The sequence below is a fragment of the Hippocampus comes genome, unplaced genomic scaffold (assembly GCF_001891065.2).
Source record: "Hippocampus comes isolate QL1 unplaced genomic scaffold, H_comes_QL1_v1.1 scaffold72, whole genome shotgun sequence".
NCBI lineage: Eukaryota > Metazoa > Chordata > Actinopteri > Syngnathiformes > Syngnathidae > Hippocampus > Hippocampus comes.
The window spans coordinates 670,265-693,026 of record NW_017806030.1 but is presented as its reverse complement, the minus strand read 5'-3'; the positions used below and the strand labels follow the sequence as shown (position 1 = coordinate 693,026).

At 43.9% G+C, this 22,762-nt stretch overlaps 2 protein-coding genes across 3 annotated transcripts; one reads left to right on the top strand and one right to left on the bottom strand.

Annotated features, from left to right (window-relative positions):
* Window positions 1–6,002: 6,002 nt before the first annotated feature.
* zc3h4 (zinc finger CCCH-type containing 4) lies at window positions 6,003–17,819 on the bottom strand. Of its 2 annotated transcripts, none has more exons than XM_019892695.1 (14): window positions 17,482–17,819; window positions 14,041–14,350; window positions 13,220–13,327; window positions 12,953–13,151; window positions 12,321–12,466; window positions 12,168–12,246; window positions 11,933–12,066; window positions 10,851–10,964; window positions 10,639–10,750; window positions 10,448–10,557; window positions 9,686–10,137; window positions 9,281–9,492; window positions 8,926–9,129; window positions 6,003–8,486 (listed from the first exon to the last, which is right to left on the bottom strand). In XM_019892695.1, exons 1-14 carry the CDS (start codon window positions 17,559–17,561, stop codon window positions 6,868–6,870), a joined length of 3,879 nt encoding a protein of 1,292 aa, XP_019748254.1. In that variant the 5' UTR covers window positions 17,562–17,819; the 3' UTR covers window positions 6,003–6,867. The 2 variants fall into 2 exon arrangements, with proteins under 2 accessions (XP_019748254.1, XP_019748255.1); XM_019892696.1 differs by lacking the exon at window positions 17,482–17,819 and adding an exon at window positions 16,369–17,475.
* Window positions 17,820–18,763: 944 nt separating this feature from the next.
* sae1 (SUMO1 activating enzyme subunit 1) lies at window positions 18,764–21,929 on the top strand. The gene is made up of 9 exons (XM_019892697.1): window positions 18,764–18,987; window positions 19,107–19,218; window positions 19,687–19,860; window positions 20,160–20,305; window positions 20,372–20,474; window positions 20,965–21,070; window positions 21,199–21,343; window positions 21,420–21,489; window positions 21,698–21,929. The coding sequence occupies exons 1-9, from the start codon at window positions 18,887–18,889 to the stop codon at window positions 21,788–21,790; spliced, it is 1,050 nt and encodes a 349-aa protein (XP_019748256.1). The 5' UTR covers window positions 18,764–18,886; the 3' UTR covers window positions 21,791–21,929.
* Window positions 21,930–22,762: the final 833 nt, after the last annotated feature.

Genomic DNA, 22,762 nt, shown 5'->3' with positions numbered 1-22,762 from the left:
ACATGTGTGTTGTCAGCATTGTGTCTGCTGGCTCTCACAGTTTACAGTCCTGAGGGAACCTGGAGGGAAAATTCCCCCCCCCCCCCGCCCTGCCCCCCTCCCTCACACACACACTTTACAAAATATTTGTGCTTTGTGCTTGAGTAGCATTTTTTCTGATGAAGCAGCATCACAACACATAACAGAAAATTAGTATCGTCCCAACGATATTGCAACATCACTGCATTGTACCTTTACAACATTGTAGCATAAGTTTCACAATATTGCAGTATGCCAACATTGTACCAATAGTCTCACAACATGGTAACATCAAACATTGCATAATGACATTGTAACTCAAGCAAAACAGCAACCCGACATTGTCCCAACGCATCATCATAACACTGTAACATTAAACATTGTAGCATGACAACATCACAACATCAAGACCGTAGCATGATAACATCAATATCATATCACTACATCGTAACATCCAATGTAATTTCACATTGTAGAAACCCTCATTTTTTTTCTCCCGACCCTTTGAAAAGTGACTGGAATGTGAAGAGAAGATAAATACAAGGACTCTGCAACATGTGCCTACATCACACACGCGTGCGCACACACGCACGCACGCACACGCGCGCGCACACACACACACACACACACACGCGCGTGCGCGTTGGGGGGGGTATGACATCACCTAAATAAATCAAAATGTAATTATTACGGCTCTCCACTTGACCTCATGGTGAGGCCCCAGCCCCCCCAGGTGTCACCACATGCTGAGACACCCCCCACTCTCCCCACACCAAAACCCCCTCCAGCCCAGCCAGGAGGCCCCATGTGAGGTCCACAACAGCACAACACAGATAGTCCCTTTCACACTGCCGATCAAGTTTTTCCCTGGTAGTTTGTCTTGTGTGAAAGGTACAGAATGGGTAATTTAAGTTGAGCTGTGAATTTGCAGGCGTCCGACAGTATCCGATTGTTGGAGTGGCAAACCAGCACGCCTGTGACCCCTGTGAGGATAAGCGCAATTGAAAATGGATGGATGACGTAGGATCACCAGCAAAATACTGCCTCTTGCCCCTTTCACAATGCCCATCACATATAATTTCACACACACTACTTTGGGTGTTATTTTGGCAACCTTTGGGATGTGCTGGAAGTTACGGAACAGAAGGAGAGCAAACAGGAAATAGTCCATATTCATGCCACTTTGTGACGTTGGCGCTGTGCCAAGTTACCCCCCTTTACAGCAGATCTATGCTCTCCAGCTCTGTGCTATTATGCAACAGGTGGAATGGAACCTTCTCTGGATTTTTGAGCATCCTCAGTTGTTTGGATCAAAACCTAAACACTCAAAACCTGGACGAGGACTGACATGCAGCTGTAACGCTGGAGTGACATCATCATGGGGAATTCTGGGAATCCGTCCATAAGACATCCATGTGGATCCACTTCGCTGTGATTGCTGTCACGAGGGGCCCAAAAATGAGAGGATTTACTTCGTCATGTTGAACACTAACTGTGACATTCCCAACCAGGAATGAGGAAGCACGAAATAAAGATGATGTCACCTCAGTTAGGAAACAGAGCGACACTGATCAAACTGTAGAGTATGACACAGTTACATAATGTGTTACGAAGCATCATAGCACACGGTGAATAAAACGTTATTCCTTGCTAACGTTTTCAATGATGTTACTGGGATGGACCTGGTGAATTTTTGTTGTTGTCATTGTTGCAGACTTTTCCAGTCGTCTGAGGCAGAATATTGCCTAGAAGTTTTTTCAAAAGTAGTGTAGACATTGTAAATGACATGGTTAAATAATATCGCTGGAAATTGGTGTGCAGGTAGTGGTATGCATGGTGAACAGAGAGCAAAGGCACCGTGTGGTCCAGCTAGTTTTATAGATGAACGTGGATCAGGGTTGTTGGTCATTCAACGGGTGGTATTTCCTGCATTAAAGGTACCGATACAGAATGGCAGTTGAAATCAACAAAGAGAAAGCCAAAGAAAAATATGAGAAAAAGCCAATTCTGAAGGGGAGTGTGAAATGGACAAAATTGCGGCGAAGAAGCCTGGCTTCAACAGGTAGTGTGAAAGGGGCAGCTGACATTCCACTTTGCGTTTTTATGTTAGAAGCACACAAAGTTGCGGGTTGACTTAAATCACATTTTACACCGATACCTACCAATTAATACACAAGAGCACCAAAAGATTTAGTATGAAAGGTCCTCATACAATGGGACGCTTAAGAAACCTCCCAAAAGTCAAAAGTGGAATGTCACATGTAGCCCCTTTCACACTCCCCATCAAAGCTGGCTTCTACACTCCTCCCCCCGCCCCCTTCTTTACATTTTTCAGAATGCAAGACCCTGGTGAAAGGAGCTACGCACTCCCTGCTTGTGGAGTGACTTACATAAAAGCACGATATCACAAATTCAACGCAGGATGGGAAACGAATCCCTGCTCGCTCTCTCCCGCCTCCCTTCAGGGTCTGATGGTCCCGCCCTTCATCCTTCATTCCCACAATCTGCTACCCCCCACCCGCCCCTGTTCTCGAGGCTCCGCTGAAGTGCGGGAAGGTCAGGGCCCTCCAGTGACAAACATTCCGAAATAGACGAGGAGGAAGACAGAAGCCTAAGTGGCGACCAATCGGCTCGCTCTTTAAAGGGGATCAAGATTCAAGATCAAAACTCAAAACTGTTTTAACATGTGTCCGAGTTGGGAATCTTTGTAAGCGGAAAACAAACATCACATGACTTTGCAAGTGTGTGTGTGTGTGTGTGTGTGTGTGTGTGTGTGTGTGTGTGAGACGACAATAACAAGTTCCTCGGAAGTGCAGGAGGGGCTTGAATCCCGTGTCAGCGTTTGTCGGGAACATTCCGGGCCGAGGTGGTTTCAAGTTGGTGCTTCACAACAGGAAGCCGAGATGTTGTTCTTGGACTGAAACCCCCAGCAGTTCTCTTTATAGTTTATTGCTTGCAAGAAAGAGGTGAGATTGTGCGTGGCAGAGGCAGAAATGCAGCAAACAAGGTCTTGTGACTCACACAGCTGTTTGCAGTCACATTTCAGACTAAATGGAGAAAAAAAGTTGTGAAAGGGGAGCTTTTGCGGGGCAGTGTGAAAGGGGCAGCAAGCGGTGTTCTTCCTTTAGAGCAGACCCTGTCGAATACGGCCTGGGTGCCATATGCAGCCCGCCCAGTCTCCCTCACAGTGACCTTGAAATCAAACATAAATTATGCAGTGCTTTCAATTTGAAAGTAGCGCTGTTATTTCATGTGCACATGTGTGGACAGGTAGCAAGCAAGAGCTACGACTTGTGTCTGCAGCGGTGCCAGTTCAGCAATGTTTTTGCAAAATTTAGCAGGTTTTCCAACCTCTTAAGCAACTATTATTACTTTATTATGACAAATCATACCATAGCTACACACATAGCAATTTATTTTAACAAGACAACTTGCTTTTTCTAAATACATTAAAAATGATAGCGACAAAGTTGAGGTAAGCATGGACTCCAACACACTTTGAAGAGCTCTCTCTCGCACGCAAATTTCCAAATAAGAGGCAAAGCATGCGTGTTCTATTAAATCTTTTGAGCTGAGCGTGTTGAAATCATCCGGAAGTCAATTGGCTCTGACAAATGTGTGTATCAAAAGGTAAAGTCAGTTTTGAAATCCCTCATTCCGGTTCAGAATGATTAAAAGGCAAGAGCTCACTAAAAGTTGAAAGAGTATGAAAGTACCGGTAAATGTGGGCTGGATGTCACCTGACGTAAAAACCTTCCTCCGACTTTAACGGGAAAGCTACAAGCAAGAAGATTTAGCGGAATGACCCATTGTGAAGACGGGTGAGGGGTAAGGGGAGGGGGGTATTGTGCAAACAGAGCAACAGTGGCGTCATGAGCAAGGATCCCTTGGAGTGCCTCGTTAGATTGATTTTCTCAAGACGTACAAATATGACAAAAGTACATTTGTCTTTCTTTTGGTGAACATGTGGTAACAGTTCTGCTGCCTGTGTGGGTACTTTCCAGTGTCCTGATATTTACGACACACAAGGAGACATTAAGAGATTAAGGCCTCCCGCCAGAGAGTCACGTATCAGCTATTTGAAGCCAGTGCAGGACGCAAGCCAAGACCTAAGTGGCTACTTTTGTACCCTCAGGTTAATCGAGATCTACTTTACCTCCATTCTCTCAGTTAATGTCTCATCAAGTTGCATTCAAACCCAAAGTCAGTGACTTGTATCAATTGTGTGAAATGTGACATTTCCACACGGGCTTTCTGGTCACAGTGTCGGTTATTTTATAAGGGTGCATTGCCAAACTAAGGATAGCTCAAACCTTCATTACTGGCTTTAATTCATTTCAATTCATTTTTTTAAAGTGAACCTTATTCACTTGAACAATTAACTTTGACCTAAGGGAATTAACTTGAAGTCAAGGTCAAGTCCCATCATAAACGAGTCAGGCAAGTTTGGGGATGTTTGGGACCAGCAACTTTGGCCGACTCAAATTTGTGAAACCAAAGATGCCACGATGCATCAATGCTGATGTATGCACTATATGTACATATCATTTCTTGATTTTTCATACATTTCACAAAATGTAGAAATAGTCTACTTCCCTTTAAGCCTATAAAGACGAATATCAACTTAAGTACCGCTTTGTACATTTGCAAGACAGACTTCTCCAAGCTGACATGACACCAATCCCTAAATGGACTGAAAATAGCTACCATTTATACTCTTGTCACCTGACTCCCTAGCACAGCGCCCCCGCAAGATCCCAGCGAGCAGCGCAGGGACCCTTTGCCGTCGTCAGATCTCCAAATCCCGGTCAAAGGTTTAAGAGGATTCATGTGCTAAATATATTTATATGTGTATATATATAGATATATGTCCACACTCACCGCAGGTAGCGGCAGCTAAGAAGATTAGCCATCAAAGACAATTAGACATCCACCCGCTGTTGTGCCTTCTCTTATCACATAAAAATCTGCAAACCTGCCCCAAAAAGGTAATTCTTCAAATAAAAATAATTCTTAAGCTCAATGTTATTTGTATCCTGTTTCAGTTTATGAAAACTATTGTTCACAAGTGGGCATTAAAGTGTTGACTTCTGAGACCAATCGAATACTGTGGCTCACCAAAACAGCAGCAAAAGGCCCGTAAATCTGGTCTCAGATTAATCGGCAAGTATGGCATCTTGGTGCAAATGACTTTCCCTGGCAGTATCAATGACCTTCAGTAGAGTTTTATTTATATTAGTGTTCCACTGTTATGGGATCACTCCACAACATTGTGAGCGATCATTATTCTTTTTATTATTATTATTATTATTATTCTTTTATTATTATTATTCATTATATTTGTTTTTAAACTGCATCTACTCTGAACTTAAGTTGTAGTGTAACAGTTACCATGGTTTACTATTGTTCCAAAAATGCATTGAGTGACCAGGTTTTATAAAGTAAGTGATAAAAAAAGGGAAACTCATACACATCACACCAGTATAAGGTGCACACTAGCTCTCTCACCAAGTAAGCAGACACTGAGCACTCTAAATGGCCAAAAAGTGAAAATGTGAGAATTGAAATGAATAATTCTGTCTCTATACTCAATGTGCCCTGCCATTGGCTGGCAGCCAGTCCAGGGTGTATCCCATTTCTCGTGTCAAGAGTCTGCTTCAGTTGATTGAATACTCCAAATTTAGTCATCTCATATAATGGCCAGTGAGTCTATGTACAGTTTTCCAGAAGGTGGTGTGGAGCAGTGAGAGGAAATCTCTGAGGTTCACTCACCAGTCCCACTGGAGCCGACCCGACAAGGATGGGGTGGGGTTACAGGAAGCGGCGGTGAGGGATCGCAGTGAGAACAGGAAGCGGGACGCACGCCACCGCCAGCAGGAACAGAGACCCCCAAAGACGCCTGTGGAAAATGATTCTGAATTCAGAACGTAATAAGGTACCTCACTCTGACAGTCAGTCATAAATGAAAAGGAGAGCCAGGTAGCTGCATTGAATCTGGTTGGTGTCTTTATTCAAATATTCACCAATGGTGAACAGTTAGAAAAGTCCACCCCTCCATTATAATGGACAAGAAACAGCTCAAATGGATATTGTTGTTATTGCCAAGAAATAAAAGCAAATTTACAAAGCCAAACAAAAAAAAATTCAACGACATAACCTAATAGAAAATCCTTTGTTAAAACAACAAATGGTAAGTATGTAGAAGTATGTTTTAAGTATAAAAATAAATTAAAAGGAAATTGTATTTATTTATTTTACAAAAAAGGGTCCTGTTTGATGGAGTTGGTCTCAAAACTCATGTCTTCAGAGAGAACTTCATTGTGTTTTCAATGGCGAGAAGCAGTTAAACATTTGTGATTGTCACATCGCCATGAAGAACGCTAGAGACCCAACATGGACGCTCCCACTGCCAATCTACTGATTTCTCTTCTTCAACAAAAGGAGCAACAGGACTGGGGATAACGAGAAGAAGGAACTACCTTACTGAAACGGTGAGAGACATTAAAAACAGGGTCCTCCATGGGAGTACAGTGCACAGAAGTAGAAAAATAAATATTCAAAAATGGAAACAAATCTGGGTATGGGTCGATGGGCAGTGGTGCTGCTGAGTTAATCATAACAACAAAACATAAATCATGAAAATTCAGATTCCATCATTATTCAATGCGTTGGTTGGAGGTGAGACAAGTGAGGTAATGAGCGGAGGCTAAAATGTTGTCTGTTCTGTCCACACTTATACAACAATTCCTCTGTTTAAAATAGACAATTAACTCTCCCATATCCCAAAGTTTTTCGCACTCATTTCGTGTGTCCATGTTGGATCAACAACATGTCAGGAGTTGATTGGCATCACTGACAGAAGGGTGACGCGGTGGGATCGAAGCCCTTGAAAACTTCCTTGAGTGACCCATTGTCCTGCTCCGCAGTGGGCTGCTCTGCCTGGGCCGGGCTGCTACCCCCAAATGGGCTGCTGGTCCCACCGGGCTTGCCTGCCTGCTTGACCACACCAAAGAGGGTGGACACGGGCAGGTTGTGGACACCGGCGGGCACCTGTTCCACCAGGGGTCCAGCAGTGGCAGAACCCCCGGCGGGGGGTCCTCCCTGTGCAGCGGAGTTGGGTGAGGGTGTGGGTTTGGGTCGGGGTCGGTTGTAGCTGTTGTACCGGTCGGTGCCCTGCTCGCCGCTTTTCTCTGGCTCGGGTTGCTCAAGTGCAGATTTGCGGACAAACAAGGGCTCCTTTGGTTTGGGTTTGCCAGTTGAGGGCTCACTCTGTCGGGACTCCGAGTTGGGGGAATTGTTGGGGCCTTCCGCCGTACTAGGGCTTCCTGGTTTGTTAGTCCGAGGGTCATACAGACTGATGCTGCTCAGTACGTTGGCGCCCCCTGGTGCGCCGGATGCTGCACTGCGTCCTGTCCCGCCAGAGGAAAGGACCCTTGGATCATAGGGAGCGACGGTGGGGGGCGAGGAGCAGGATGTGGACCCGGCAGAGGAAGAGGATTCAGAAGAGGGGGGCGGAGGTTCCGACGGCTGCTTGAGGGCTGACTTCTGTGGCTGGATGCGGGGGTCCGTGAGACCTTTCCGTGCCATGCGGGGGTCGACAGGCTTTTCTGAGGGTGTGGATGGAAGGGAGGAGGGTTGAGCCAACAGAGCCAGCGGGGGTGCGGGGGTTGGCGCTGGCGGAGGGGATGAGGACTGGGAAGGACTGGAGCTGACTGTCTTCAGGATGCGAGACAGCAACTCCAAGTCCGGGAGTGAGGACGAGGAGGAGGCCGGGGGTTCCGAAGAAGGGGGTGCCGCTATGGGAGGAGACTGCGAGTGGGGATGGACGATGCGGGACAGACGTGGGTCAAGGGATGAGACTGGAAGAATGCCTGGGGGGAGAGGAAGCAGGTCTTGTTTGGGGACTGGGATTGGGAGGAGATCTTCGGGGGACCAGGTGATGGTTTTGGAGAAAGTGGGCATGTGGAGAATGATATCCTTCTTGATGTGGCTGAACTGCTGCAGCTGGGAACGGGGGTCCCTCAGAGCCATTCCCATCAAGGGATCGAGAGGGATTGGGACCGGCTTGTCCCGCAGGACTCGCTCAGTCTCCTCCTCCTCCGCTGCCGGCGCAGTGAGCGGTGGAGGTTTGTATATCAGAGGTTGCTCCACTTTGGGGGCAGCCGGTTGGTGGGCAGCAGACCCGGCCGAGATGGCAGCCAGTCGGGCGAGCCGCGGGTCTGCCGGTGGACCCGACGAGGAAACAGGCGGTGTCAGATCAGGTCCGGCGCCACGGGCCAGGCGCGGGTCCCGAGGAAGGCGCGGGTCAGCGGGGCGACTTGGGGGGATGGTGGTCTTTTGGAGGCGAGGGTCACTCGGCGCATCTGACTTTGGAGGAGCCTGCGTCTGTTGCCGTAGTGTCTTCAGGATGGACGTCACGCTGCCACCACCGTCCTCGTCCTCACTGGAGTACCAGTTGCCAGAGTCACCTGGAAACAAGACAGAATCCATCAGACATCTGGAACTTCAGGGGACTGTAGGGCTAGGCCACCTGGTCTTGTAGTAAAGCCCACATTTTTTCCCATAAAAAATACATTCCCATGTCATTAGATTTTTTCCCTTTCACATATTTAAACAAAGCTATTGAAAATAACATTAACAAGTTTTGTTTGTTTTTTTTTTCTTTCTGGGAGTTGCTTAATTCATGGGGATACCAAACAAGCAGAAAAGTAGAGTCGCTATTCTTGGACAAAAAAGTCAACTAAACACCAATCCAGAGAGAGTTGTACTGATTTATGAAGGTTCGCCTATGTCAGTCCTTGGATTGACTCCTCAACAGCTCAGTGTAGGCCTGAATTGGGGGGATGGACTATGGCTTCCATTTGAACCAGATCAAGATGGATGGCAAAGGTGTTGTCAGATGTGAACCTTCAGTGTCTCTGCTCTTCTCTGCCCCGCCATCCATGCGGCGGGCTCGGTCATCCTCCTCCTGTTGCTTCTGTTGGATTCTCATGAAAAGGACACGCTGTGCCGGAGGGAGGAGGTCTGAGACGGATACTCCTCCCTGACTTGCGCCGTTGGTGGAATCCTCCTGGCAGCTTAACTTGCCAGCACCTCCTTTGAAGTCGTCACCTAAGGGGAGATGTGACATAAGCCAACAAACAAAGCACATAACCAGAGTTATTGAAAACTGATTCGTTAGTGACAGGCCTAATGGGATTTTAATGAGGAAAAAACAGATTTTATCGCCAAACCCGAACAGAAGGCGAATCATTATTCTCACCTTCTTCCACCACTCCTTCCATCTTCATTCCCTCTTGATTGAAGAACGTGTTGAAGTAGTTCCCCCCAGCCTGAGGAGGTTGCATTGCGCCCCCGTGAGGAGGGCAATCACCGGATGCAAACGTGCCCATGTTCTCTGTTGAGAAGCAGGTTGGTGGTGCCCCTGGTGCACCGGGTGCTGGGGTTGCTCCCTGGGTGTTGCTGGGTACCTGGCTTTTTGGGGAAAGGACCCCATCAGTGAATGAAAAACAATACACAAAACTACTTAAGGGAACGTTTCATGGAAAGCTGGCTTTTTTATGGTTTGTGTTCAAACAGTTGTTTTTCTGGCATGCGTAGCCATCAGGTGTGAAATCAAAGAATACATAATTAATCTTGAAATTTAAGTAAAATTGTGCGGACTTACTGAACAGCCAGTTTATGAGCCAGCTGTCCGGTTGGTTGCACTTTGATCTCAAACAAGGAGGGAATCTTCTTCCCGGCACACCCTCCACCACCAGCAGGAGGGGGTTGTCCACTGGGGTTCAGGGCTGCTGCTTGGAATGGAGCTCCCTCTGGATTTTGTACGGGAGGACCACCAGCACAGGAATTTGGAGAAGGGACCATCCCAGGCCCACCTGGGGGAGCCATAGCAGGAACGGACACCTGGTTGGCAGGTGGGATGCCCCCAAAGTCACCGGCTGCTGGACATCCGAAATCCCCCGCCCCAGTGTTGGCTTCGATGGGTGCCGGGCGAGGAGGAGTGGGCAGTAGGCCCACTCCAGGTGGGGGCTTGGGCAGAGGGTTGATCCCCTGCTTCTTCAGCTCTTCCACCTCCTTCTCATCCTCTGCCCCGGCCTCTGCGTCCTCAGCCAGCATCTGAACACACAACAAAATGGGGAAATATTATTAGTTCAACTCCCCTTCAAAAGTATTGGAATAATGAGGCCAATTCTCAAAATTCAATCTGGTCGCTGCTGTGTGATATAAAGGTGTTGCTCATGAACTATGTTGGAGGGAGTTGAGGCGCTTCGACTGATAATAGAAACGCTTTGCTGCCCTCTTGTGGCACCTATAGGCAACAATAAGCATTTTAAGGGACAATGTCAATTACTCACATTTTCAAATAGTGGCGGCGCAATGCAATCTAAAAAATATATATATTATTTGTGCATATGAGGGGACAGACCTTGTTGAGCAGCTCCTTGGTGTCGTCGTTGAGGCTTTCGTGGGAGAACATGCACTCGTTGCCATTGACACAGTTGCCCGTAGTGTGGAACAGCTTGCAGGGGAATTCACGTGGCGTCAGCGTTAAGGCACAAATGCACTAAACTTGTGGTCATGTAATATTGATTGTTTTTAAAAGCGGTGAAAGGATATCATGCATGTAAGGGCAGTGGTTGGCTCGAGCACAGTAACCAGTGATGTAAAACTTGCACAGCTCTTTGTTCTTGGGCAACTCGATGTCGTGACTAAAGTTGCAGTATTCCTCCTAGTGATCAAAAGGGGAAGTATAAATAAAACAACACATATAATCAGACCTAGATAATGAATAAAATGTTAGTGAGCAACAGATATTGTTTTTGGCTCACCCAGGTGCATCTGTTTTCCATGTAATACTTGCAGATGGCTTTTCCTTTTTTATCTTGGTACTTCTCGTTCTGACTCCTTTTGCCCATTCCTGATCCAGTATCGCCTCCTCCATCCTTGAAAGAAAATACAAACGCACAAGGACAGGACAACACATGAAGAGATGTAAATAAGGGACCAAGCACATCAAAATTACAAGCAGCAATGATGGATTCCACATCCCTTTTTCTAAGGCGTATACACAAAATGCTCATCAGGTTTTGAAGCCATGCTTTGTACACATTGGCAGTTTAGCATCGCACATCTGTTTAGTACAACTGCTTTGGCTTGGGATTGAGCTGCTTCAAGCCAAAATATCGTTACTTTAATTTTATCAGTCGATCCTTTGGACTTTTTTGTGCATCCTGTTAGGTTTGCCTTATGCACCCAGTTTCAGGTGAAACTGTGAAACTACAGTCTGGGGCTCATCTTTCCCCACAAGGAGGTGTTTCTGAACAAGTTTTGGAGGGATTGTGTTCAGGACTCTAAAAGATATGATCAAATCACATACTCACCAAACACAATTAACAGTTATTTCTAACCACTATGCTTCAGCACATTAGTTTGGTGAGAGAGCTCATCAAGTGTACTTTAATTGGTCAAAACACACACACACACACACACACACACACACACACACACACACACACACACACACACACACACACATATATATTCCCTGCAAATATGGAGTCTACCTCTCCATACCACCAGAGTATAATGACAGGCACAACAATGCCTATCCACGAGGTGGCAGAAGGCACAAAATTATGCATGTGTGTCAAGATGTTGTCATTCATTCAGCAGGAAAATAACTTGACTTCTGATAACCTCAGCATTATTTCAGTATACACTATATACCTTTTGTGACATTTTTGGGAGTGGGTCAAGAGAACATACTATGTGCCTTAGTTAGATAAAGTCTAAATAAAAACATACTATAATTTCCTTGGAGTGAAAGACAGTATTACTTATGGCACACAAGAAAGTGGAAACGAAGCTGTAATACCGTACACTCATTTGATACAAGAAGATGAGACCATACCCCGTTGTCCACGTCTCCGTTGTTGTCATCGTCATGGATCATGTCTCCTCGTCCTCGTCCTCGGCTCCTCATTTTGCCTCCTCTGATCATGCCACGTCCTCCTTTACCTCGACCTCTACCACGGCCGCCTCTGCCTGGAGTCCAATACAGAGACATGTGTTCAGGGTGGGCAATTAAAAAAAAAAAAAAAAAAAAAAACCCTGAAAAGTTGCTTCTACAAGAATATAGGACTTACCTCTCCCTCTGTCTTTGGACCGCTTGTACTGATAGTCGTCATAATCATCTTCCCCAATGTTGTCATAATCATCGTCATACTAAAGAGATAAAAACAGATGAGAGCCTTCCATTTATCCACAGCAAAAAAGAAAGGCATGTCAAAAGCACTCACCTCCATTTCTTCCCCGTAACCATCTCCATCACCATCTCCCATCTTTCCGCCTCGTCCTCCTCTTCCTCGGCTGCCTCCTCGTCCTCCTCGCCGCCCGCCTCTCATTCCACCGCGGCCCCTCATGTTCCTCATGCGACCACGACCTCCTGCAGGGACAGGATGATATTCGCTCACTGAACAACAAAAATGTCTCTATTTGTGCTGTCAGCTCATCAACAAAAAAAATAAATCTTCAGCTTTGTTCAGCAGACATTTTATGTTGATGACGTCACTGAGGCTTCTTCAAAGGCTACGTTCACACTCTTTATCATTTGGATGATTGCAGCTTACAGCTAACAAAAACTCAAGATTCGCCATCACAAGGAATTTGAATATCATGTAAAAATCTCAAATCTTTTTACCTTACAATTTAGAAAAGTATTTGCCCATGTATTTTATGAAGCTATACAAATTTTACTTTGTAAGATAAGAAAACCTTTATTTGTCTCACAATGGAAAAATTCCCAATTATGAATTGAATTCCTGAAAAAAGTGAACTTTTCTACTTTGTTCCAACTTATTTTTTCTTGCACCTAAAACTGGTCATTTGTCATTCAATATAACAAGAGGGGAAAGATTCCCATCACACCCACCTCGTCCTCCACGCCCTCCCTCCTTGGCCTTGCGGTACATGTTGAGTTCCTTGGTGAAGTCGTCGTACTCCTCACCGCCCATGTCTTGCTCCTCCTCCCCTTCGTAGTTGTCCTCCTCGTAGTCGTCATAGCCGCCGTAGCCCTGCTTGTCCATCTTCATGTAGCTGCCCTTCTTGGACCCGCCGTAGCCACCATGCGACTGCAGACCAATCATGTGAAGAGACAGGCCGAGGCAATGCTTTGTGTGTGTGTTGCTCGTTGACTTACAGTGGGAGGATACTGGGGACTGAACTCTCTATACTTCCTCTTCTCACTGGGAGAGTAGTCGGAATCATCGCTGAAGTCCGAAAAGTCGTCGTCGGATGAAGCGTGACGCTGCAGGAGAAAGTATTACAAAGTTAAAGTGGGGTGTGGGATACATAAAAACTGAAAATCAGGCTGAATTTAAGTATTTTCACCCATTTCTGATCAAGCCAGCCAAAATCTAATCATCACACTCTCTAAAGTTGATCCTGAACAATTATTTTGCCTTTCTTAAAAAGAGTAGTTCGGTGCCAAGATGAGTGAAATTTTATGGGCATATTTTGTGCAACTGTGATAGCTAATTTTACTTGATCCATTTTTGTACATCGGATTCATGTTCATCCTGAGTTTCCTAGTACTGTACCGTATTTTCCACACTAAGAGGTGCACTGGATTATGAGGTGCACCTTCAATGAATGGCCTATTTTGTCTTTTTTTTCATACATCGGATTTTAAGGCGCTATGAGCTTTTAAGAAAATGGAAGGCTTTTAGGTGCACCTTTTATGGTAAGGTGCTGTGAAAGGCACTTGGAACGTGTAAACATGTTATGTTTAAAAGTATACCATACATGTTTTGGAACTTCATTTTCTATATGTTTCTCCACTTCTGCAAAAGTGTTTTGCAATGTGGTGAAAATAACAGTGAAAACAATTGAAAACCACTGATATAGAGTATATCACATACTTTAAGAGTACACGACACATTTTCCCTTGTCATGTGGCTTAACATTCTAACAATCAGTGAAGATTGCTAAAAATCAGAACCCCGCGACAGTTTTTCTTACTTTGTGTTTGGACTTGCGTTTCTTCTTTATGCGCCTCTTCTCCCGCTCACGTTCCCGCTCCTTCTTCCTCTTCCGTTTGCGCCGGTGCGAGCGCTCCTCATCTGAATTGCTGCTAGCGTGGCGCTCCCGGCTTCGTGGGGGACGCTCGCCGCCGCCACCACCGGCGTCCCCTGCCGCGCTGCCATCACCGCCGCCTGCTTCCTCGCCCATCTCTGCAACTCCTCCTCCACCACCAGATGCGTCGCCTCCCATCTCCGCCTCGCCCCCATCATCTTCAAGCTCGCCCTCCTCCAGTTCGCCATCCTCTGGCCTATGTGCACACAACATAGAGAAGTGTTATCGGAATTATATTGACTTTTCACTCAGTGTTTTATATTAAAAATATCTTGCAGAGTAATCCATGTCCATTAAATGGAGCAGCGATTTCCAACCAGTGTGCTGTGGCATATTTCTGAACTGTGCGAGAGCTTCAGATGTGACAAGGAAAATGATCCATTTTGGCCTGAAAATTATTTATTTAGGATGCATCTCTATATATATATCTATGCCAACTATGTATAGTGACAAGTCAAATAATTAAATGCTCTTCCACAAGATGAAAGAAGTTACAAACATTAACCTGCATACCAACTTATTGCGTCCTTTTTGTTGGTGGTGTGCCATGGGATTTTTTTGCTAAAATAAAATGTGTCATTGGCAAAGACATTTGGAGAAACATAATTTACAGCAGTTTTCCCCAACCCCTATTGAACCAAGACACCAATTTTACATTACAAAATATCATGGCACGCCACCATCAAACAAAAATGTCACCAAATGTATCAATATTTAAATAAATATTATCTTGTGTCAATTCACTCATAAATATACTCACCGAGTGTGAAATCTGGGCTTGTTTAATTGACCACAAAACTGATATACTTGCAGGAAGCCATGGCTTATTCTGCTGAATGAACGGCAACGGGTGGATTCACAGATTTAAAATATTCAATGAATCTTTCACAAGTTTTTGAAGGGAAAAAATAGATGAACAAATCCTGAATTCAACAGTGGGTTGGGGGGGGGGGGGACCTTTTCTTAGCACTTTTCATAGAGTCCTGCAAGTGCTACAGGTATACTATACGTACCAGAAAATACGACAAAGAAATGTTGGATCACATATTATGAGATTTTGTGGGGGGTTGGGGCTTTTTGTAACAGTCCTACTAATGTTTAATTTATAGGATTTCATGGCGCACTACATCAACGTTGTCATCAGATGGTTTTGGCCTACGCACTGAAGGGTGCCTACATTCACACTGTGAATGGCTCAGGTAACAACATCTAGTTGGTAACCGCTACAGAAATAACAATAGGGGCTATTATGCATGATTTAAATGCATATAATATGCATGAGAGCATTATTTGAATAGGACATGTTTGACCCCCACAACCCTAACAGTGATGCCACATTTAAGGGACAATGATAGACCCCCCACAAGTGTTATTAATATGGACCACATGATATCGCTTGACCACCGGTTCGGGCCTGGGTTACAAGGGGGGGGGGCATATAAATGACTAATTAACAATTAAGCACAGCAGTCACAATTATTAACACAGCTACAAACAAAAAAATATGAAACTTTCCCCATATTTAACTGAAAACATTGAAGTTTTTGCTGGATGGTAATGTGTCACAACACAAAATAAAGAGCTCATTCCACACTGGATGTAAAAGACAACATTTTTCAGCCAGAATGGTGACACAAGAATATCAATGAAAGCAACTGTCACCAGTTGGTGCTAACACCATTTATTTATCTGACTGTACAGTGCAACTTTTACCATACAAATAGCCCCATCCAACAATTCTGATTGAATGCTTGGCTGAGTCTTTTTGTAGATAGTGTGACGATGGTCTGAATCCAGTTTGGCCAACAACAACAACTTAATAGTCAACTTTTCAGAGGCAATTATTTATCCTGAAGTTCAAGGATTCTGACTCCATTATGAAGAAACGTTGGCATTAACTCACTCTGGACACTTGTGTGACCGCTCGCACCCACGTACAAACACATCCTAACCAGGTTATTCTGCACCCTGCCAGAAGACCGAGTTCAATACATCAAACACACAGCTAGATAAAAAAGGTTCTGATTGCATCTCTGGGGATAAGCAATGACAAAGAACATGGTATTTCTCCATTATGTCTGATTACCAATCCGCAACACAACCTCACCGAGCTCATAAGTCAACAAAGCACAAGATTAATCTCAATGCAAAATGCATGTTTTAAGAGATATTATAATTAGAGAAGGGCCATGATAAAAAGGGGGGGATACTTACTGTGACAGGCCTTCTTCATATTTTGCAATCACAACCATTAAAAAGTCCTCCCCCTAACACTTCAGGGTCACTGGTGGGATTTGTGGGGGCTGGAAATTCAATTTACTAAAACATTCAACCAATTTGCCAACTAGGAACTGGGTGATTACATTACAAACTGATTCTTGTGTTTGACTTCTGGGATGCTTTGCAGACATTTTACACACAGCGTTGGTACATAGTTTTGAACATGTAAGAGAAACAGCACAATCTCAGGGTGGGGAAAGAATGAAACAAAAAGCTGTTTGACAGCTACTGTGCCCTTTAAATTAATGTTAAAGGTTACATGGTCGGAGGAATCCAATCCTGTAAAATAATGTTCGCAGGTTAAAAGTGTAACCAATAGGTAGCAGTGGGAGATTAGGTGAATTAAGTTGTTAATAGGGGTTCTTGATCTATAATTTACATTAAGACGTTTGTGTCGTGTGAGGTTAGTAGTTGTTTAAAGAACTTTGAATACACGTGGGTAACGTTGACAGTGTTGCTTGGTATATGACGCGAGGACCAACGAGAAGAAAACGTAACGATATTAATGGTGATTAAAAAACAACTTTTACGGCGAGCCGTTACGAAGCTAATGTGGCTAGGCTCATGCCGGAATGGGCACACCTTAAATCCACAAGTTTTATTTTCGACGACAAAATAAAAATGTAAATTTGTTATCTACGGACACTTAGTTTGAACAATTGGTTATTTAGTTTACGGCAAATGGGCGATGGTTTTGCATTCGTCGAGGTGGTCGACGGACGTGCCAAAGAAAAGTATGTTCAGGAGCGACGGCCTGCTCTTTTTGCTCGTCATATCAGTTCGCGTCGAGCCGGTTCTCCGTCGAGGTGAGATAACGTAATAAAATAAAGGGAAAACGTTATCTCCGACGTTATTTTGGACTCCCAGTTGGCGCCGTCGTGTCAATGCACAAGTCCGTTACAGCTTTACCCGTTTTCCAGAAAAGGCGAGTTTAATCCCTCTTTGAAAAGAAAAAAGAAAAAATGGTATCCCCGGGCTTTTTGTGTAAAAAAAAAGCAGAGGACAAATAAATAGTTTCATTGAAATATGATTGTAGAATTACTCGACCTTTCGTCAGTCAGGAGACTGTTGTGTTCGTGGTTGGTTGTTGGGGAGTTTGGATGGACAGTCATGCTTTCCACAGCCATTTCCTCTCTCTAACCCTTAGCTAACATGGAGGTACCCAAAAATGCAACCTCTCGACACTGGAAATCTACTGGCTTATGCGTCACTTCACAAGGATCTACTTGGTTTTGGAATTAGTTGAGTTTCAGTTCATAGGCAGTAGGCAATTCTCCACTACAGTTGTAAGAGAAATTTGATGAAATTGAGTCCAGAGTTCTCTTTCCGTCCTACTGAAGCGCTGTGAAATGACGACTGATGCGCCTAAAATGGCCGACCGTCTTCTTCAGAGACAAACGGGGCGGACTTTCCTTGGCGTGATGTCACTGACTCGACGTCCTTAAAATGCGTCTCACGGACACCATCGAATTGTTTGGACCGAAAATGAGCCCTTCATTTTGACTAGTAGACCTTTGCTTGTACAGTGTTTCATTGTATGTTTTAAAACGGTAAATTTTACATGTATTTATTAATTCAGCGATTCTTTCGCGGACTACAATTGCTCCTCGTGCAACACTTCGAGAGTCACTGCACTAGCCTATCAATGTCTATCAAGGAAGGATGGTTATGATGGTTTTACTATAATTTCACCACCAATGTGCTTTATAGAGTGGAGTTCAATTAAACTCGTCTCGTTATATACCCAGCCTGTAAATATCCTCATCACGTGTTATTTGCTCCATAAAAAATAAAAAAAATCCGAAATATGTTTATTTTACTACATCTTGTGAGCTTTTTATCCAGTAATGTAAAGGCACAAAAATGGAGATGTCTATCATCTTTGGTTCTACTTAGGACTTTTTTTCTCCCTCACCCCTCTTCTTTTTAAGCAGCGTTGTGATATGATGCACATCATACTCGAAACATTCAAGACATGATATGGTTCTCTTCCTTTCAAATAATGGTCCCAGTCTTTGTCTTTATGCAAAGCCTTGTAAACATTATTATTTGAGTAGTAGCTTATCAACATTTTAGGTGTTAATTTATGAATTTATAGTATCGAATTTATATCGTTCTGAAGAAACACTTAAAATGGTCGTAAGTCTAACCTGAGGGCAAATTCCATGAAACGATCATGAGTTAACTTACAATTTAATGTATGAGTAAAGATGAATAATTGATTGGGGTGAATTACGTTAACCATTACATCAATGTAAAAATAACGTTATTCGAAATAACAAAAACAAAACACAAAAAAACATCATGACGAAAAGACGTAATTTGTTACAATGGCGTCATCAAACAGCGACCCTTCAGCGGGACTATCGCGGCTTTTGAAACAATCGGTGGTGTCGCTTCATTGAACAGTCACTTTTGAAGCTGTTTCTCCTTCCCCCCCAAGAAGTTTAACATGATCGATATGATCGAAAAGGAGGACCCGGTCATCACCGAGGAAGAGGCGGCTCAGTACGACCGCCAGATCCGGCTTTGGGGCTTGGATGCCCAGAAGAGGCAAGTTAGCCTGCCATGCTAAAACTATTCGTGCCAGTGTTGCCATAATTTGGCACATTATTGTACATTTAAACGATTGAATATACAATTGATGTCATCAATGTGCACTTTGCTTGCAGACTGCGTGGCTCCCGGGTTCTTCTGGCAGGTTTGGGTGGCCTGGGGGCTGAGGTGGCCAAGAATTTAATCTTGGCTGGAGTGAAAGGACTCACCTTACTGGATCATGAGAAGGTAAACTGCCAGAATCTAACGAATATATCACATCATTTTGAACTTTGATAGTATTTTAATGAACATAGTCCACGTAAACATTGGCAATTATGTATGTATCGTAACGGCCTGGTTTGTGTTTAAAGGACGTTAACCGTTGCCGATGCTCTGCAAGTGGCCTTATTCCCACAAGCTGTAACAGAATGCTCATCCATTCAGTAGCTGCTATCGGCCACAGCTCACGCCCAGTCACCCAACTCACTGACTTATTTTTATACTTTTATAACAAATAGTTAAGAATGTTAAAATGTTTCTAAATCACTGTACTGTTAATGTTTATCGTTGTTGCGATGAGAGACATTTCTATGTATCGTATGGGATAATAGTTTTGAAAGGAGAAAAAAAAGGAAAGTCAACAGTCAACAAGCTTGCATAAATAAATGCTACTGTTGTTCCCAGTGGTTATATTTGATGTGTTTGTCTCACCAGGTGACAGAGGAGTCGTGTCGCGCTCAGTTCCTGGTTCCGGTGACCGAGCACGGCCGGAATCGAGCCCGGGCGTCCCTGGAGCGTGCACAGAACCTCAACCCCATGGTGGAGGTGCTCGCCGACACGGACAGAATAGAAGACAAACCCGACACTTTCTTCTTGCAGTTCAATGCAGTGAGTGCGCATTATGTACCGGTAGTTGGGTTTCCAGTAAAACAGCTTAAATCAAATCTACTGGTTGGATGGATAGTAGTTTTGAGTTCTAGCAAAATGCGGCATCTTTTTTTTTCCTGAAACAAATACATGTTCTTTTAAACCCCAGATGGACACTGATAATTTTGTTGAACGACATTCATGCTACCTGTCAACCAATAATTGCATCATTATTTGGGATGTTGCTAAGACAACATTGATTACAAGAAGAATTGGTGCTGTTGGCAGTGCAACTACCAAACTTCTTTTTTTGAATGCAGGTTTGTCTCACTGGCTGCTCCAAAGATGTAATGGTGCGCATCGACCAGCTGTGCTCGCAGCACAACATTCTGGTCTTCTGCGGAGATGTCCATGGTTACTACGGTTACATGTTCTGCAACCTAGGGCCTGAACACAACTACGTGGAGTGAGTTTGAACATGAAATCCGTCAAGCCAGGTTCACTCGGCTATAGGCTTCGCTTTGTTGTTCAGGGAGAAACCCAAAGTGGTGAAGAAGTCCTCAGGAGACTCAAATGACGGTCCTGACGCCAAGAAGGTCAAAGTGGACCTCAATGAGACCACTATGGTGAAAAAGGTTAGAGCAAACCACCTTTTTTTTTTTAAACATTTCATCGATTCCCCCCCCATTTGTAAACACATAAATGACATTAATCCAACTTGTTTTAATCACAAAAATATAACCTTAGTCTGACTTTGTTTTAAATGTAAAAAAAAAAAAAAATCAGCCCCTCTAATTATTTTTGCTGAACAAAGCTATTCCACTAATGTTTTCAAACTTATCTTTTACATTCATCACTTTGTCGGGGGCTTATAGACATAAATGTTCTCATACAAAAGTCTTCTATTACTTCTGTCAAAACTGAAAAATACTGTTAATCTTAAAAAAAAAAAAGTGTTTTTGCAGTGAAACCAACATTTTCTGCTAACCTTAAAAACATTACTTTAACCGGTAGAATGTTCATGTTAAACTGTACAAACTTATGTTGGATTCATTTGTTTTGCTAATGTATTGAGTTTGAATGAATTAACAAGTGTCTGATATGATGACGTGTCGTTTCAACCAGACATCCAAGTTCTGCAGGCTGAAGGAGGCTCTGGAGGTGGACTGGACCAGCGACAAGGCCAAAGCCGCCCTCAAGCGCACGCCCGTCGACTACTTCCTGCTTCACGGTACTCACCTTTCAGTGTTTTATGATGGGATAAGTGACACAAGACATCAGAGGACATTTGTGTTTTGAAAAGTTTGACTATTCGCCGCATGTAAATATTTCATTGAAATTACAATCAACGGTCCCTAGTGCTGCTGAAGTTCCGCACGGACAAGGGCCGAGATCCCGACCCACAATGCTTTGCAGAGGACAGCCAGTTGCTGAGCCAGATCCGCCAGGATGTCCTGGACACTTTGGGGGTGGCCAGCGAGGTACTCAACGATGACTTTATCAGGTAAGGTTCTGAGTGATGAGGCAGAGGCTGCATCCTGTTCGTTAGTACCCACCGTATACTGGTGTGTCCTCCTCAGTTTCTGCTTCTCAGAGATGTCACCAGTGTGCGCAGTTGTGGGAGGAGTACTTGGACAAGAAATTGTCAAGGTAAGCACGCGTGCACGCATATGTACGCACAGATCTGGTATTTAATGCGAAACTAACCGTAACCCCAGACCCTAAATCTACACTGACATCCTAAACAAGCCCGAGTCCCAAACAAACCTCAACCACCCCAAATCCTAAATTAACACTACCCACTAAGATAACCCCAGACTGGCCCAAACCACTCAACATGTTTGTTGTTGTTGTCCAGGCTCTGTCCCAGAGAGACGCTCCACATCGCAATTTCTTTTTCTTCGATGGTCGAAAAGGAAACGGCATGGTGGACTATTTTGGACCAAACTGAGTGTGTGCAGACAGCTCGCTCTACCATCTATCCATCTCACATCCAATAGCATTTGTTTATTTATGGCATCGCTCACCATTTTCATGACTTTTGACATGTTCTTACATTTGGTAATAAAGAATGCTTCAGAAAAGCATCATTCCTGTCTCTGTATTTCCGTATTTGTTGAAATGATTGTGAAAATACTTTGCTTGATCGGTTAGTTACTTAATTAGCAGGACCAGTGGAAAGCTACTTAAACAATTTTTTTAAAATGCGAGAAACGGAGGGTTTCAGTTACATCTCTTGCTTTTTTTTTATTTTGATGAAAACCACAGATACCTATGGGTGAAAAACAAGCACTTTATGGAACTTTGTCTTTTAATATCACTCAGTTTCAAAACCTTTTGAAGGGAGTGTCATAAAACAAACAAAAACCAAGACTTTGTGCAATTAATTTTATTATATTAAGAAGTAAAAAAGCAGTCTGCATCTCAGTAAATTAGAATACTGTGAATCCCCGCATACTCAGTACTGCAATCTGTTTTTTTTTCAGTGAATCCTCTATTATTCGCTGAAAAACTCACCTATTTGCTTTTTTTGTGTGTGAAGACCAAAGCTATAGACACTATAATGAAAATGTGTTGCTTTACCACCATCTTGTGGCATTATTAGGCAGAAAAACCTTTTTGAGTGGGCAGGACTTAGCTCCTATCCCTGTGCACGGGGGGACTGCATTGTATGGCAGAAAACTTAAATAGTTCAATTCAAAAAGGGGAAGTCATATACAGTACATTACACTGTCACGGAATCATTTCTATATTTTCTCATCCATTTTCTATAGCAATTATCAGGGTCACGTGTGAGCTGAAGCTAATCCCAGCTGACTTCAGGTAAAAGGGAGAGTACACTCTTTACTGCCAGCCAATCACATGGCACAACTGTGACAACTAACCAATCACACCTCTGGAAAATTTCGAGTCGTTAATGAAA

What these genes read in the sequence shown, in the direction of transcription:
- zc3h4 (XM_019892695.1), bottom strand. Translation starts at nt 17,561, where the DNA reads ATGGCTGTGGAAAGCATGACTGTCCATCCAAACTCCCCAACAACCAAC. An exon ending in GGGAGGGCGTGGAGGACGAG is followed by an intron (nt 12,467 to 12,952) that starts GTGGGTGTGATG and finishes CTGTCCCTGCAG; the next exon opens with GAGGTCGTGGTCGCATGAGG. An exon ending in CCAAGGAGCTGCTCAACAAG is followed by an intron (nt 10,138 to 10,447) that starts GTCTGTCCCCTC and finishes TTGTGTGTTCAG; the next exon opens with ATGCTGGCTGAGGACGCAGA.
- sae1 (XM_019892697.1), top strand. Translation starts at nt 18,887, where the DNA reads ATGATCGATATGATCGAAAAGGAGGACCCGGTCATCACCGAGGAAGAG. An exon ending in GGCTTGGATGCCCAGAAGAG is followed by an intron (nt 18,988 to 19,106) that starts GCAAGTTAGCCT and finishes CTTTGCTTGCAG; the next exon opens with ACTGCGTGGCTCCCGGGTTC. An exon ending in CTCAACGATGACTTTATCAG is followed by an intron (nt 21,344 to 21,419) that starts GTAAGGTTCTGA and finishes TGTCCTCCTCAG; the next exon opens with TTTCTGCTTCTCAGAGATGT.